This window comes from Octopus sinensis, linkage group LG4 (assembly GCF_006345805.1).
Source record: "Octopus sinensis linkage group LG4, ASM634580v1, whole genome shotgun sequence".
NCBI lineage: Eukaryota > Metazoa > Mollusca > Cephalopoda > Octopoda > Octopodidae > Octopus > Octopus sinensis.
This window is the reverse complement of record NC_043000.1, coordinates 72,379,196-72,397,758: the sequence shown is the minus strand read 5'-3', so window position 1 is coordinate 72,397,758 and position 18,563 is coordinate 72,379,196. Positions and strand designations below refer to the sequence as shown.

Sequence of the window (18,563 nt, the reverse complement as noted above, 5' to 3'; positions counted from 1 at the left end):
CAGGCAGAACATAGAGGCTCAGTTAGTAGCATAGAAGTTAAAGTACTATCGACACTTAGACAGATCACAGAGGCTACACACATAACAGTAGGCAGACCGAGCCTCAATAGAAAACAAGAATGTAGCAGTAACAGTCATCACCACAACACGCCACATGACTAAAGACAGAAAAAATAAGAAGAGAGGGGAAAAATCGTAAATAATACTCGGAAACATACATGCACAAAAGACATATATGCATTTACCCGTGTTACTTATGCGAAATAGAGACAGATGTATAAATAAATAAATAAATAAATAAATAAGTAAATAAATAAATAAATAAGTAAGTAAATAAATAGATAGATAGATAGATAAATGAATATATAAATATATTTGTCACATACCTGCGATAAATATAAGGCAGAGATAGATAGAATAAATAAATGAAACTATATAAAGAGCATGAATACATACAACATATGAAGTGAACCCATGCACACACACACTCACAAACACACAAACACACACACAAGACATTTCATGGATGGCCATAACAATGTCAACAACACAAATTAACAACGACAGCGGCAGTAGCGGCCGTGACAGCGATGGCAATAACAACAACAACTACCATGATGGAAACACCGTGGGCGAACACACGTACACAGAAGAATACAGGAGCTTTTCCAGATATTTTTGGTGTGGTCTTAGGACAACAGTAACGCATTGGTGTGAGAAGATGGGGCTGAAGGGAAGGCCACACTATTGCTAAAAACTATGATACCCCCCCCCCCCACAAACACACACGCACACACATACACAGACACAAACGAGAACTCAAACGCATGCGCACATAATGATACACATCTTGGAAGAACTGAATGGAGTAAGTGGAGCAAGAACACACACGGAAATGAAAACTGTCGCCGAAGATATGCAACAAAAGATTTCCAGACAATGGACATTAGTTAAAACAATAAAATAAGAACAGTAATAAACGAGCGAATCGGAACTGCCACCGTCTACTAGATTCAAAAGAGCCAGTTGGATGTGTTAGCATCAAAGTCAAGGATTTCCTAACGGAGACAGTGATTATATATTACCTAGGGAGATACAACTGGATCCCATTATACACTTAATTTAGACCCTGTGTGTACATGGATCTATGTTGTATCGAAGCATGTGTAGCGTTTATTAAATAGCCGTCTAAACGTACTCATTCTTGACTCTATTTATTCAATTTTATTTTATTTTCGCACACGATGAATGTCTAAACCTAGACTTGAAAGTATACCGTAATACTACCGGCTGTCTGATAATAATAAAGGTGAACGAGCTCTACTTTGTATTCTGATACGTCCCTGACGGAATACATCTTATATATATATAATAATAATAATAATAATAATAATAATAATAATAATAATAATAATAATAATAATAATAATAATAATCATAATAATAATAATTTGTTTCTTTATTACCCACAAGGGGCTAAACACAGAGGGGACAAACAAGGACAGATACACGGATTTAGTCGATTGCATCGGCCCCAGTGCGTAATTGGTACTTAATTTATCGACCCCGAAAGGATGAAATGCAAAGAAGACCTCGGCGGAATTTGAACTCAGAACGTAACGGCAGACGAAATATAGCCGTATTTTCCTTTGATAATAGTTATTCGTAATTTTCTTTGATAAAATATATTCATAGTTTTCATTGTTAAAAGAATTTTTCCATCTGTTTATTCTATTTCTGCTAATAACGTAATTCCACGAGTATTCTTATAAGCGCTTAAAAGACGTTTTCCGTTTTAAAATTTTAGTTAATGACACAGTTTTCGAAAGCTAAGTAAACCTTTTCTATTTAAGATATTTTAAGATATTTTAAGAAGTTTTATTGTATCGTATACTATATAACTAATGATTGTTAATTTGAATCTATAATTATTTAGTTGTTGATGATATGTATTTAATTATTAGATTTAACTGTACGTAATGTGTAAGATATTACTTAGTCAGTGAGGTATATAGATCGTAAAATAGTTATATGGTTCTTTTAAGATAGGTTATACGTTTTTGATTTGATTTTTAATATTTGATTTTTAAATGTATTTCATAAATATATTATATTGATATTTATAATATTTATGTAAATAATAATGGACTAATTAGTTTATTTATTTTTCATTATATGTCTATGTATTTATTGATAGAGTAAATTTTAGATTCTAATTACTATATTTGTTCATATATTATTTAGATACTTATTTTTAAATATCTTATAATTATTAGATGTGAACTTAAATCTAAAAATATGAATAGTGATTATTTTGTTAAAAAATTTGGTAATTAAATATTGGACTATAACTGAGTTAAAGATATTCGAGAGTTTATTAGGGTTTTTTTTAAAGCCAAATTATATCTTCATAGATAAATAGATATTGCTATAGATTTTTTTTACCTTAAAAATAAATATTTAATATAATAAATGTGTTGTAGGAAATAATCCTAATGTTTTAAGTTTCTAATTTAGATGATGGAGTTTTTCTATAGGAAGAATTATTATTTTATTTATTTATTAAATAAATATTGTTTAACTCTATTTGCATTTTTATTTAACTATTACCATTAGCATGAAGATTGACTATAATTTTAATTCGAATTTATTTCAATTGAATTTAAACTTAATTGTAATTCGAATTTAATTGTAGCCATGAAACGTACGTAGTGTTTTTACTTATTATATTATATTTATCATTCATTTTATACCTTTTGGAAATATATATATATATATATATATATATATATATATATAATATATATATATATAATCTTCGTATCTGATTCTAAAATAGCACTAAATCTTATAAGATAGAACGTCTCAGAGAATTATACATGTGGCAGCATATTAAAATACCTTTAAGGTTAAATCTGTTATAAGATTAATTCCGAAATTGATTCAATATAGAAATAACAAACTTTTTTTTAAAATTCTGTTGGCTAGCTTTCCTCGTTTTCAGCTCTACGTATTTTCTGTAGCGAGTAAATTATATGTGGAAATTGACGATTTAAAAGTCTGTTATCAGCATATTGGCATAGAAATAATTTTCTTTAGCCCTTGTTTATAAGGTATATATATATATATATATATATATATATATATATATATATATATATATATATATATAGGTATGTATGTATGTACGTACGTATACGGAGGGGTGATCAAAAGTAACCGGAAACGTTCTCTGTCGGACAAACCCGTTACAGTTCGAGCTTCGGCCGCTAGTAGCCACAGGCATCAGTCTGTCAATTGGCGTCATTGACTGGATGTGCCCCGTCACTTAGATGTGAACTTCTATTACCCGAATGTGTCGTTACAATATACCAATGTCCTGTTTGATCACCCTGGATTTGGCCTTAATAGTATTGTTCCTGAGGTTTGTATTAGGATTTCTAACGTCACATTGCTTTGCAGTGCTTCTCCCCTGTTCGTCGATTTCTGCGATCGCTGAAGCGAAAAAACAACGTTTTTCTCTAAAATTCTGTTTCCTGCTGGGGAAAACGGCGGCCGAAACGGTTGTCATACTTCAAACAGCTTACAAGGATGCTGCCTTGAGCAAAGCACAAGTTTGTGAGTAGTTTCTACACTTTAGGAATGGCCACTTGTCGCTTGGCGATCGACTTCGTTCAGGACGAACGTCGACTTACCGAACGAATGAAAACACCCTTAAAATTCATAAACTGATCTTGGAGGACCGTCACCGAACAACTGGCCAACTTGTTGATGTGACCGGTGTCTCCTGAAGCTCCTGTCAACGAATTTTGTGCGAGGTATTGCGAATGAAAAGAATTGCAGCAAAATTTGTGCATCGCTTGCTCACGGAATATCTCAAGCAGTCACGACTTAATGCGTGTCGTGAACTAAAAGAATAGTTGGAAATTGATCTGGACCTTTTTTCGATGGTCATCACTGGTCACGAAAGCTTATGCTACAGTATTTGCAGATGTGGAAGAGGTGAAGAAACGACGGAGGCATTAAAAGGCATCACTTTGCAAGAATTCCAGCACTGCTTCGAATAGTGGAAAACGCGCCTGTACCGATGCATTGCTTCAGATGGAGAATAATTTGAAGGCGATAAAATTGTAAACATGTATAACTAAGGGAATAAAATAATATTGCAAACTTCCGCTTTCTTTGGGGTATCTTCTTCGTATATGTATGTATGGATGTACGTATGTATGGATGGGTGGATGTGTGATTGTATGTTTGTATGTATGTATGTATGTATGTATGTATGTATGTATGTATGTAGTATGTATGTATGTATGTATGTATATATGTATGTATGTGAGTGTGTGTATATGTATTTTATATGTCCACTTGCGTTGTTTGGACAAAGTTTATTGAGGCAGATTTTCTATAGACTGATCTTCCAGAATAATGGAAATTAATGGCATTGTCACTCATAACTATCAAGTGATATATATTGCATCAGTCGGCGTACTCTCTAAGTGTGTCTAATTTTTTCTTTAGCTTTGGTTTTACCTGAAATGTTAGTTGAGCATGGTGTAATTTTCGGTTGATCTCTTTACGTGTTCAAACTCGATTCCAAACCTGCATTACGTAGAGCATGCCTGCCGTTTAGTAAAAATGTTGTTCCAGAATATACTGCTCAAGAATGTCTTGCAAAATGTATTTCTGGGGATGAATCTCTTGAATATTGACAATATAAAGGAAGACAATGAAGAACTGCGTATTGCTGTTGAATATAATTCTCAAATGATTTGTCAAGGACTTTCGTGAATGTTCACCATATATTCTGAAAATTATGGAAGCTAAGCAAAGGCGGTTCATCGTGCATTAACGGATGGAAATAAACTTCAGAGCCTATCCACTCATTTAACGTCAAAGACAATTAACTGGGGTTTTTTCATTATTCAGTCACTTGTCATTAAAAAATAGTTCTTATATTGAAACAAGAAGAGAATTTATCATTGGTTGTCACCAGATGACCCAGTGCCAAATACTTGGCAGACATCACTTCATCCTCAGAAAACTGTGCTTAGTGTGTGGTGGACTACAGCTGGCATTATTCACAGATGAAACAATCAGAAAATCCACGGAAAGATTTAATACATTTACAAATTTTTCAATCAACAGAAGAAAATAACTTTGTCCGTCATATCCCTCAGCATTTCTTGACAGCCGTCTAACAGAATAATCTTTGAAGAACATGTACACCACTGCAATGAAACTTCGAAAAGTAGATACACAGAAGAAATCAAATACTACAAAGAAATCATAAAACTCCAACCGAAACACGGAAACAGAACAGGGAATAAAATATGGTGCAATCCTCCCAAACAACCAGCAAATAAAAATCTCTGTATCAAAAACTTTCTTCCACCTCTTACAAAATCCGTTTCCATCTAAATACAAATATCACAAATTACTAAATAGAAACTTCATAAAGGTGTTCTATTCTACCACCACCAACTTCTCACAAATATTAGCAAATTCTAACCATGCAAAAAAGGAAGCAAAACCTGAAAATAACGCAAATAACTGCAACTACAATAATAGAAACTGGCGTAATCTACTTAGAAAATACTTCAATAAAGAAATATGTTATTGTGTTTCCATTCATACTAATCCATTATTTCAACCATATCCCACGCTCCTACCACAAATTCTACTCTACATCCCTTTGAAACACTCACTCACACTCACAGTCTTTCTTGGGGGGGGGGGCGGATTCATCGGTTTAACTGCAAGAGATTTCAAAAGTATACATTATTTATATTATTTACATTTGACGGATATTTGTCCTCATCTTGTTTGTTGTTAACACAACGTTTCGGTTGATATACCCTCCAGCCTTCATCATGTGTCTTGGGAAATTTCGAACCTCGGTTCTCATTCTTAAGATAGTTTTCGATGTTGTTGTTGTTGTTGTTATTATTATTATTATTATTATTATTATTATTATTCAGGTCACTGCTTGGAATCGAACTCGGAATCTTGGAGTTAGTAGCCCACGCTCTTAACCACTACGCCCACGGGTATATGGCGTAGTGGTTAAGAGCTCGGGCTACTAATTTCAAGATTCTGAGTTAGATAATAATAATAATAATAATAATAGCCCTGATGCAGTGCCAGACAGTGGCTCTCATGGCTTCTGATTTTAACTGATTGGAAGTGTTATCATGTACATTGTTTTGTCTTGGTATAAAAGATGGGCTACAGCAAATATTCTGCTCAATACCACAGATTTGCTTGTCAGTTGTTTGACCTTAACCAGTTGAGCTTAGTGGCTGACTATATGTGCATCTCTAATCATGAGCAGAAGTAGTGGGGGAACATCATAGCTGTGTGTTGAAAGGAATTCTTGGAGGTTTGTAAGGAATGCACGGTGCTGATTAGAAAGGAAGAAAGGATAAAGGTGGCATAGTCTTTTTTGCGGCCAAAAGATTCTCTTCGTATACTGAACGAAGGGCGAAGGAAAGTGCTGCTCTTGGTCATGGCTGTTGCAAAAGAGGGTATTGCTCCTTGGTCTGACTGGCACAAAAAGTTACATAGACTGTGAACAGTAATGTAGGTCAAACTCTACACAAAGGACTGACCTTTCCTTGACCAGCACAGCTCCTTAGGGGTTAAGTGTTTCCCATCAATCATCTGGTGTGTAGAGGATTTCCCGCTTGTTTTGACAAGCAACAAGCGGGTAGATTTGGTTTCAATCTCAGGTAGGTAGTGTTGATACTGTTAGATAGGCTCAACCCATTACTATGGTTTAGAAGGAGACTTGTGTTCCACTTAGCCTTGCTACCCTGTAATAATTTGGCGACGACAGGAGAGATCTTATATATCTCAAGGGCCTTCAGTAACCAATTATGTGGGACACTGTCAAATGCTTTCCCGTAGTCTATCCATGCCATACTCAGGTTCTTCCTTTCCCTACGACAATTCTCTACAATCATATTCTTTATGAGTAATTGATCTTTGCACCCATAAGGATTTTTTACAACATTTTTGAGCTTTTGGAAATATAGAGGTCTGTTTAAGGAAAATGTATATTCTTTGAATTAATATGGATGTGAGGATTGTGTAGGTGGTGTTGAGATATGTTATTGGTCGGTAGCTCTTGGGATTGTTTGTGTCTTCAGTTTTTATTTGAAGGTATGTTGTTCCTTCAGTTCGCCAGACAGATATTTGCTCTGTATTCTGGTTGACATCAGTTAAAGATGTCAAACAATTCAGCCAGAAGTTAGGAATCTGGTCCAGTTCTGGGATTTTCCATTGTGGGATTTCTTAAGAACACAGCTCTTCTATTCCTATTTCCTCCCATTTCTACTCCTTAACTTCATCCCGTTTCACTTTCTCACGATCTATCCAGTCAGCGCCAGCATTATATTCTGTTTTGTTGCTCCATATATTCTTCCAGACCTCTTCCATTTCCCCAGCCTTAGGTGGCGCCTTTACTTCTATCTTACTTTTGCCAATTTTCCTATAAAATTTCTTGGCATTCGTTATTATCATCATCATCATCATTATTATTATTATTATTATTATTATTATTATTATTATTATTATTATTATTATTATTATTAAGTGAGAGAGCAGTTCATGCCATCAAAGTGACACTGGGGTAAAATATACGAAGCCCAATATACCCATCATGACTACCCGTCTGATAAGGGTACACCAGGCACATGCATCACAACCATATGTGCGCGACATGGTGATCTCATATCAAGATAAACAGCACATGACCTTACAGGTGGGGCCCAGTTAGAATTTTCTTCAGGTTGAGTAGCCCATCCCGCTCAAAAGGTCCCTGAATAAGGGTTGTCTAAGGATGTTGAAAGAACCACCCATGTTTCCAGAGGTTAATTATTCAAACCCAAAAGAATCCCTCTCAACACATGGCTATGATGCTCCCCCACTACTTCTGCTCGTGATCAGAGATGCACATATCGTCAGCCACTAAGGGACATGCTCAACTGGTTAAGGTCAAACAACTGACAAGCAAATCTGTGGTATTGAGCATAATATTTGCTGTAGCCCATCTTTTATACCAAGACAAAACAATGGACATGATAACGCTTCCAATCAGTTAAGATCAGAAGCCATGAGAGCCACTGCCTGGTACTTGTTATTATTATTATTATTATTATTATTATTATTGTTATTATTATTATTATTATTATTATTATTATTATTATTATTATTATTATTATTATTATTATTATCATTATTATTATTATTATTATTATTATTATTATTATTATTATTATTATTATTATTATTATCATTCATTCATTCATTCATTCATTTATTCATTCATTCTCGCCTTATTCATCCTTTAGACCTACATGTCAAATGACTTGTACGCTTAATCTGTCGTTAGACCTTTAACCGTCTATTTAATTTACTATCTCAAATGAAATAAAAGTTTCGTTTGCAAATTGTAAAACCTAATGTATTAACCCTATTCTTTTAATGAAACTCTACTTCCACGATAAGGATACCAGCAGACAGGGCCTTCTTCACTGGTTCGGCAACCGAATGACGAAGTTTGAAGTCCCGGTCCATTTGATCTTTGCAATACACTCACACAGACACACACACACACACACACACACACACACACACACACACACACACACACACACTTACATGTCCCCTAATGTTTTGTATATTTTTTTACTTGTTTCAGTCATTTGACTGCGGCCATGCTAGAGCACCGCCTTTAGTCGAACAAATCGGCCCCAGGACTCTTTGTAAGCTTAGTTCTTATTTTATTGATCTCTTTTGCCGAATCAGTAAGTTACTGGGACGTAAACATACCAACATCGGTTCTCAAGCGATGGTGGGGGAACAGACACACAAATACATGCATACACACACACACACACATACACACGCACATACATATATACGACAGGCTTCTTTCAGTTTCCGTCTACCAAATCCACTCACAAGGCTTTAGTCGGCCCGTGGCTATAGTAGAAGACACCTGCCCAAGGTGCCACGCAATGGGACTGAACCCAGAACTATGTGATTGCGAAGCAAGCTTCTTATTACACATCCACTCCTACGCCTATATATGTCTTACTCCTTTGCCTCCTAGTCTTAAGATAAGATAATTGTTGTGACAATTTCAGAAATATGTATCCACGACTATCTCTTCTCCAGATAATTAAACAGTGGTATCTTAAATTGCATATCACTTCTACAGAATTCTTGATATTCGAGATGGACTTTTGTTCCAATTGCCAACGCACTATTGCTTTACTTTCTTTAGAAATAAAAACATATTTAATACGCGAATTGGTCTTGTATACTAATTAATATAGTTTTGTTCAGTGCGCTGTTCAAATTCATGCCATTAGCTACTTAGCCATTTCCCTTAGCTCATTTTTGCTTAATCATAGAGTCACTAGCGCGTGCACATGCATATGTATGTATGCAAGTATATATGCATGCATTTATATAGGCATGTATATATTTATGTTTGTATGCAAGTATATACATATATGTATAGCAATAATATATATGGTTATATATATAATATATAGATATTAATTATATATAATATAATATACATGCATAATAAATAATATATATATATATATATAATACACACACACATTTACAGTCATATATACATGATTAATTAATCAGAGAAAAACGAAAGGGATCGATTTAATGTACAGTTTAGGGCTACAACTTCGTGTGTACCACTTTCTTAGGAGGTGGTATATTTAGGTGACCATAAGTACTTTGCTACGACTTTTAGTGATGGCTTTTGAGGGTTGATTACATAGTAGCTACAACAGATGTCGAGCAACTGGCAGTATGTTGATTATAAAATATGCTTACTGCCAAAACAAAACTGTCCTCATCACTAATACACAAATTCATGTATGTTGATAGCTGTGATTTTGTTTCTGACTCCCAGAGTGAAACGTAGCATGTTCTAGACTCTTTCTCGGTATATGTAATTATGTATATACATACATACATTAGAGGTGATTAAGAAGTTCGTTTCATAAAAACAAAACGTCTGATTCAGTCACACACTCTGAGGAAGGCCGTACACCGAACAATGACCAGTGAGTGAATTTGGTAGGCGAAAACTGCGCGGAATACCATCGTATATATATATGTGTGTGTGTGTGTGTGTGTGTGTGTGTGTATGTGTGTGTGTTTGTGTGTACTTATACATCATTTATATACATGTTTGGTAGAACAAGCAAAACACGCGGTGATAATGCGGCCTGATCTAAGTGATAAGAGGTAGATGGAATCCATAGGTCTTCTATACAAAAAGCGTACAGATTGCCTGATTGCTACTAATGGGAGAGAGAGAGGAAGGGCAGAGAGAAAAATGGAGAAGGCAGGTAAAGGAAGGAGAGAGAGATAGAGAGAGAGAGAGACCTTTAAGGTGTTGGGTGGTTGTCTCCATTATCTGAGAGACAGTAGTAGTGAGTACAAAAGGGTCACTTGGCATGGTCTGAGAAATTGATTTCTTGAGAATAAAGCCACAATACAGCGTTTCCAAAAATCAGGTTAGATCCCTGCAGAGAGAACGAGAGGAAAAGATTGAAAAGTTTGCTGTGTATAGTGAGTAATGATGGGGCACAGACACTGTCAGAACCAGTGGCCTAGTTGGTTTCAAGTGAGTGAAGGATACTTTCGCCCTGGGGGTGTGTATGTGCATGGTGGTAAACCTGAAAGAGTGTACATGGAAGAGTGGAAGGGTATAGGACTAGAAATGTGCCAACCGTGTGTTGTGTGGAGTTTGGTGGTAAAGCGGTCAGCATGTATATTGCCTCTGCAGTCTGCTGATCACAGAACAATCATTTTTGTGAAGAGGAGAGAAAAATAATTCTGCAAAGTTGGTGGAAATCCTTTTGGCAAGGAACGACTACAGTTTGGAAGGTAAGTTAGCTTGTTGAGTGTACGATGCACGATATCAGCTTCCGTGGTTAGGAAAGTGACGTTGTAGGTGTTACGTTGCTGAATATATGCTATCTAGTTTTGGTAGGGGTGGTGGTGGTGGTGGCGGTGGTGGTGGTAATAACATTTACCAGTCTTTGTAGGCTTTGCTCTTGCATGAACAGTTTCAGCAATTCTATCAGTGAACCACTCGGGGGACCTGGTGCATTGAAGACATGCCTAAAAGAAGTATTTCATTTACCTGCCTGGCACTTTCTGATTGCATATATGCTACACAGGAGATGAAATAAAACTGGTGGAGCTCCGACTAGTCGGCTGACTTGAAGGACCATAGGGTACGGAGTATAGGGAGTTTTTTTCAGTATGGTAATGTGCGTTGAGTAATTGCAATAAAGTAGTGAACGGATGATCCGATCGGTACAAAAGCAATTATAGTTGAAAAACATTAGTTAAAGTCAAGAGTTTTCAGGGATGTCTTCATAAAGAAAATTAAAGAGTGCTAAAAATTCTGTTTGAGTGACATCGGTGCGGAATATGAGAGAAAATCACGAGGAATTGTGAATATTGACGCCACTGAGAACGATGAGGTTGAATGGACGAGATGTATTTGGGGGAATGAAGAAAAGAAATTTTGATTCAGAGTAATTGGAAGACATTATTAGTGATATCAAGGTAAGAGACATGAGTGACAAGGGGAGTCGACTCTACACAAGGGCAGACACTCCTGTTGAAGTGAAATTAGAATAGAAAGTGTAGCTTGGACAACTGACTTGGTTTAGAGATAAGGCTTACGAGATTTGTGTCTCAGAGAGTAATAGAGTGTGTAATGAAAGGCGATGAATGGGATCTACATTAGATACAAGTCCATGAATATCGGAGAAGGGGAAAATTTATCTTAAATGTTCACTTCTGGTTCTCAACATTTCGGTGAAGAGTAGAGAGTGGTGATGAGCTAAAAACTCACGGAAGCCTGTAATATATAGCTGTGTAAATATATATGTATGTTTGCATATATGCATGTACATTTATGTGTGTGTGTGTGTGTGTGTGTGTGTGTGTGTGTGTGTGTGTCTGTGTGTGTGTGTGTGTGTGTGTGTGTGTGTTGTGTGTGTGCGTAAGAAACTATAAATGTAAAGAATATAATTTTTATTAAACATTTATAATTTAAACTTCGCTGTGGGAAATAAAAGTACCAACATCATAGGTGTTACCTTTTTGTTGGTAGAAAATTATTAGAAGCAATATGATATTTGTTCCAAAGATGAAGTAGAACTTTAAAAATTCAAATTTGTTATTTTACTTATAATTTAATTAGAATTGTGTACTCCAAAATATTTCTATTCACTGTTGATACACCACTCACAAAGTTTTTCCAATTTTTGGAACGTATACCTTTTTCTCTCGATTAAAACTCTTTCTTCATCATCTGACCATATGAGACAAACTCATAAAGGGTAACTTTTTCCATTAAAAAAGTACGATCAGCATGACTCTGATGAGATTCTTTCGATCGCACCGACGATGAACCAACACTTTGCGGACAACTGCCTGTTTACCTCGGAATCATAGCCGTATACCCACGTTTCGTCATCTGTTATGGCACTTCTCGGAAACTTTTCATTGGCATTCGAACGATCGAACGGTTGCTGATTGACTGTGATACAGAACCCTTTTTGTCCACCTGTCAGCAGACGTAGCACAAATTATGCAGTAACAAAACGCATTGTAATTTTTTCTTTTAAAATATTTTTGTAAGAACTTTTACCAAACCTACTTCTTCCGAAATTTCAGTGACAGTCAGGTGATGAAGATTTTCACAGAATACATCATACACTTTTATTATGCGACTGATACCGTTGTCATGGGAGGTTGTCCAAATTTCCTCATAGCTACCTATCTTAACGTAGCTAATATTAGGCTGAAGATTAAAGTAACTCGTGCATAGCCTTGCAGTCGTGAAAGCATAGCAGTGGACAGTTTGTGCGCTGGGTAGATTTCGAAAGGTACTTTTCTGTTCGTTTACAGAAAATAGGTGTTTATTCTATATAACAAGAATCGAAACTAGTCTGATCGACTGTATTCTGGCCATAGAAAAATAAAATTCGTTGTATAACCGCTTTGTTCAATTTTCACACTGAAACTAAAACAGTATATTTCTATAAAATGTATACAAATTACACAAATATGCAGTGCGTCACTTTATGAATTAAATGTATACCAATGTAAATGTATTTAAAAAATAATTCTGGATATATAACCTAAAGAAGAAGACTAGAGGTACTCGCTTGTATAGAAGTGAACATTTGATATACTAAATAGTTTGATGCGTTATATATAAGGATAGATAGATAAAACTTAACAACTCACATACCTGATGCATCAATACAAATATCCTATCTTATAGTAATTAGGTATCAATATGAATAAACGCGGCAAAAAATCTTTCCCTTCAAGACACCTCTCAAAATATGTATGTAAAATTATAGAGATTTTGATGACTAATACTTTCAAAAAGCTACTTAACAATATGTTGCAAGCAGAACTTGCACAAAGAGACTCCAGCCCCAGACTGTTTTCACTGTGCTATTTTGATTTCTTAATTTTTGGAGATATATTTACTTTCATTACAATTAGAATATAAGGTATATGGATATGAACGGAATACATTAAATAATGAACTGAGAAAATAAATCCATAAAATGTAGAGGTGTGTGTGTGTGCGTGTGATATGTGTGTGCGTGTGTTCCTCCTTGTATATACTTATATATGTGTATATATATGTACGTATATATATACACACACACATATATGTATGCATAATGACATACACATGTATATGTGCGTGTTTGTATGTCTGTATGTATGTACATAAATACATACTTATATGCATGCGTATATGTATTTATATGTGTATGTGTGTATGTATATAGGTATTGTTATGCAAACAGGAAAAATAAGACTCAAAATATATCTTTATTAATATTAGCAGAATCAACGGAGTCACTCTGTTGCTTCTACTGGATATTAATATATATATATATATATATATATATAATATATATATATATATATATACATACATACATACATACATATATAATATATATATATATATATATATATATATATATATATATATATACATACATACATATATATATGCAGAAACACACACACGTACCTATATATACATATCTGTATCGTGTTGCAACTCACCTAAGTCAACGATCTATTGTGACAACTTTAGATAATCATCTTTCTCTTTATTGAGACAGAAAAATGTTGGAACGTAGCGCAGAGCATAACAAAAACACGAACAACATCAATGACAGTAATTATAATAATAATAATAATAATAATAATAATAATAATAATAATAATAATAATAATAATAATAATATAATAATAATAATAATAACAACAACATACATTTATATATGTATACATATATGCATGCGTATATACATACATATGTATGCATGTGTATATGTATAGACATAAACAAGCGTAGGTTAGCAATACCTGTTTATAATCGACGTTTGTCACCTCAGCACACAATTATAAACAAATTATTTATCGTTAATGTAAAACCTTATTGTGTGCATACTATTTCATATATAAACTTAAAATTGTTGAGTTTTGGCAATTTTATCTTAGATACATAATCACTAAAATATCTTATTACTAATTATATATATATGTATGTATGTATGTATGTATGTATGTATGTATGTATGTATGTATGTATGTATGTATGTATGTATGTATGTATGTATGTATATATATATATATATATATATATATATATATATATATACATAGGAAATGCATCTAAACTTCGAAGATAGCAAATTCGCTCTAATTTTATGTTTACTCTGAAATGAAGTAGTAAGACATTAAAATTTCTCTTACCATTAACTGAAGTCCCAATACCAGAGCAGCTTCAAACAGTCTCGACATTTTGCACCCGAAGTCAACTGAATGAATTACAACCTTTCAGTCGGACTTCAAGTTTTATTTGATCATATATGTAAGTGTGTGTGTATCTGTCTGTGTGTCTTTTGCTTTAATCATACGTGCCTGAGATTTAGGACTAAATTTCACGATCCTCATAAATACGAAGCGTTTTGAAAATGTATAATAGAATATATATCGATAAAGAAGTATCTGTATGTATGAAAGAAGTCTTAAGTACATGTGCTTTTGAGCCTTAATAACCTCGTATATGCGTAAATGTGGTCGTGTGGGAATTATTATTTACTTATTCTCGTGTGTTCTCACACAGTCTTGTACAAATGCATACATACGTTTTCGCGAGCGTGCGTGTTCATACATATATGTGTGTATGCATATGTGCATGCATCTATATGTATGCGCATGTGTGAATTTGTGTGTGTACGCGAATGTGTGTATAAGTTTGTTTTTCTAAATATATGTCTGTATAAACATATGCATATATCTGCATAGTTTCCCAATTATTCCCATACGCATCATTACAGGCCTATTTAAATAAATATAAATGTATACACATGATGTTATGCAGACAAAGTTCTCACGCAAGAATCGAGTTCATGTATATCCGGTTTGATGTCAATCGACATGATGATTTTGCTGTATCAATTTTACTGGAATTCGTTGACCTATATCAAGTTCCAGTTGAAAACTATAGTGAAAAGTAAGAGATACTTCGCATTCCTTTATCTTTTAAAAATAGGGCATATAAAATATCGTATTAATTGGGGTCTGTGCTTCATAAATTAAACGACCATATTGTTTACTTGCAGCTTTTTTACTTTCTCAATGTAATAAGTATGTCTTTCTGAAATTTTTTCTCCTGTTATCAAATTTTTTACCAAATTTTCAATGAACCGAGAAAATCATCTTAGATTCTGCAGAATATTTTTCTGATATATTTCAATATTTCTCATGGGGGTCATGACTTTAAATACAATGATCTTACTCAGAATCAATCAGTTCTAAATTCTGTTATTTGGTTCTGAAATGTCAGTTTACATGAATGGTGCATCTTTATCTAACGGGTAAGGAACAAATTCTTTTCTTTTTCATTACTGCATTTATTTTCTACATGATTTACTTTGTTTTTCTTCTTAATATATCTAATGATAACAAATCTTCGGGTTTGCACGAATAAAATTTGTCTGATAAGGACCACACACCCACTACCAACAAGAAAATCATACACACACAGCTCCATACAAGAACTACCCACATTGTTACCACTGAACAACATAAAACACAACTTAGAACAAGGCAAACATCAAACTCCCCTTACCTCGATATTCCTGTTAAATGTACGTGGCATCAACCCATCAATTATTGCCCAAAAATGGAAGATCCCATATATAGAGAGTTGGCTTGCCGAAACGGCACATTGCTTCCCTTTCTTTATCCTTACCGAGACTCACCTGAACAACACCCATATGGACGCCGAGGTGAAAATAAAAGATTTCACCATTGTTCGTGCGGATCGCATAGACCGAAATAAGGGAGGGACAGCCATCTTTATCCATGACTCCTTTTCACTTGATGCCAAGGACATATTTTCCAATGGCTATTGTGAATCTGTATCACTATTCAGCAAGGCCAAGGACATAATCATTGTTGGTCTTTACAGGCCTCCCCAAGCGCCTCTAAAGTGCTTTGAAGAGTGCCTTAGTAAAGTCAAGTCCTTCCTTCGGAAGTACAACTCTGGAAACATACTAGTGATGGGTGATTTTAACCTCCCTCATGTGAACTGGCCCACAAATACTCTGAAGTTAGGCAAATGCTCTACATCAGATAGAGCAGCAGCAGAACTGCTCTTTAATCTAATGGATGGATACTTCCTGACTCAGCTAGTGCTCGAACCAACGAGACAGAATAAAACGATCTTTGAGCTGATGCATTTTGGAAGAAATTCCTCACTAAAACAGCCATACTCTCTTCCTTCAGGGGAACCGCTCACAGCCTCTAACAATATCAGAGACCTGGGTGTAATTGTTGATGACGATCTCAGTTGGAGTGCACACATCAACAAAAAGGTCGATATAGCTCGTAGGATGAGTTCCTGAATCTTAAGAACTTTCCGGTCCAGAGAACAAGGTGTCATCATACCACTTTTCTCCTCCTTTGTACGGCCACACCTCGAATACTGCTGCCCACTGTGGTCTCCCCATACAAGACAAAACATCTCGAAGATTGAATCACCTCAGAGAGCACTCACTAAACGAATTGAAGGCATGGCTGCTCTCGATTATTGGGATCGCCTTAAAGCCTTGAAACTCTACACTTTCCAGCGTCGCCGTGAGCGGTACATCATTTGTACGATGTGGAGAATATACCGCCAACTTTTCCCAAACGACCTGAACATTAGCTTCAAGGTTCATCCAAGACTGGGACCACGGGCCATACGTCCCCTGCCCAATTCAAGATCACAGCATACATGTACACTACAACATAATTTCTTTTCCTCAACAGGCCCTGCCCTATTTAACATTGTCCCGAAAGAGATCAAAGAGGAACAGGATCCCATCAACTTTAAACGGAGTCTGGATAGATTCCTTCAAGGAATACCAGATAAGCCACCAACAAAAACTCACTACTTGAATGAACCATAAACAAAACTTGACTTAAACAGGATTCAAATAATCCTATCAGGTGGTGCTATTAAGTTAGACATGGCCTGGACCAATCATTGGTCGAAACATATCTAAGTTTATCTAAGTTTATATAACGTTTAAAATTTGCCTGATACATAACAAAAAACCAAAGATTATACGAGAAAGGCAAGAAGTTGTAAGATTGAAACCTTTTCCAAAGGGAAGGAGAAATATTTATGTGCATGTATGTACGCAAACATACTTGTGTGACCATGCTAGTGCAAGTGCATGTACATCTAAGGTGAGGTAACAAAGGTGAAATGGCGACAAAAAGCAATTGAAATCTGTTTTGAATATTCGATTTTCTGAAAGTTTATCGCTGTTCAAATAATGTAAGATAATACCAAATTCGAGGAGCTATGAAATTTCACTTTTAATAGATTTAAAATATTTTTTACTTTGATGTAGTTGAGAGTCAGCTAAATTCTATTTGTATTACAGTCAAATTACCACAGTGATGAATTTGCTTCACATTCTTTTGCGTTCGATAACATTTTGACATTAATCATTCAAATATGCCCCTTTTATGCATTCAAGCCGATTCACTATATTATATCCATCCCTCAGTAATTCTGGATTTGGTAAAAAAATGATCGCAGTATTCAGTTATTTATATGTTACAAATCCTGTATTGATTCTTTTTGTGAAGAGGATACACTTCATTAATAAAGTGAATTATCTTTTTGATCATGATTTCGGTACTGTAGAGAAAATTAAAACAATTACTTGATTTTGGTCATGTTAGACAATATTGAATATCTAAAATAGAAATATTGAGTTTTCTTAGAAAACAAATTGTCTTTATTGTTTGGGGTTTAAGTTCCTTTGTGGACATAATTTTGATAGACTGCAATAACACTGCAGTTCGTGAAAAGGAAACAGTTATTTTAGAATACTTCAATAGAATTATCATAATTGTTACAACGTAACTAAATGGATTGTAGTCTAAACAAT

The 18,563-nt window shown here is 34.8% G+C and overlaps 1 protein-coding gene across 2 annotated transcripts in view; it reads right to left on the bottom strand.

The window, feature by feature from the left end:
* The window catches only part of LOC115210316 (cartilage matrix protein), a 105,543-nt gene extending 90,113 nt beyond the window's left edge, over positions 1–15,430 (bottom strand). Inside the window, exon 1 of one of the 2 annotated variants that reach the window (XM_036502136.1) lies at positions 14,863–15,430. In XM_036502136.1, the coding sequence (XP_036358029.1) occupies positions 14,863–14,910 (48 nt within the window). In that variant the 5' untranslated portion in view covers positions 14,911–15,430. The remainder of the gene's footprint in view (positions 1–14,862) is intronic. The other variant, XM_029778841.2, reaches the window with a different exon arrangement.
* Positions 15,431–18,563: the final 3,133 nt, after the last annotated feature.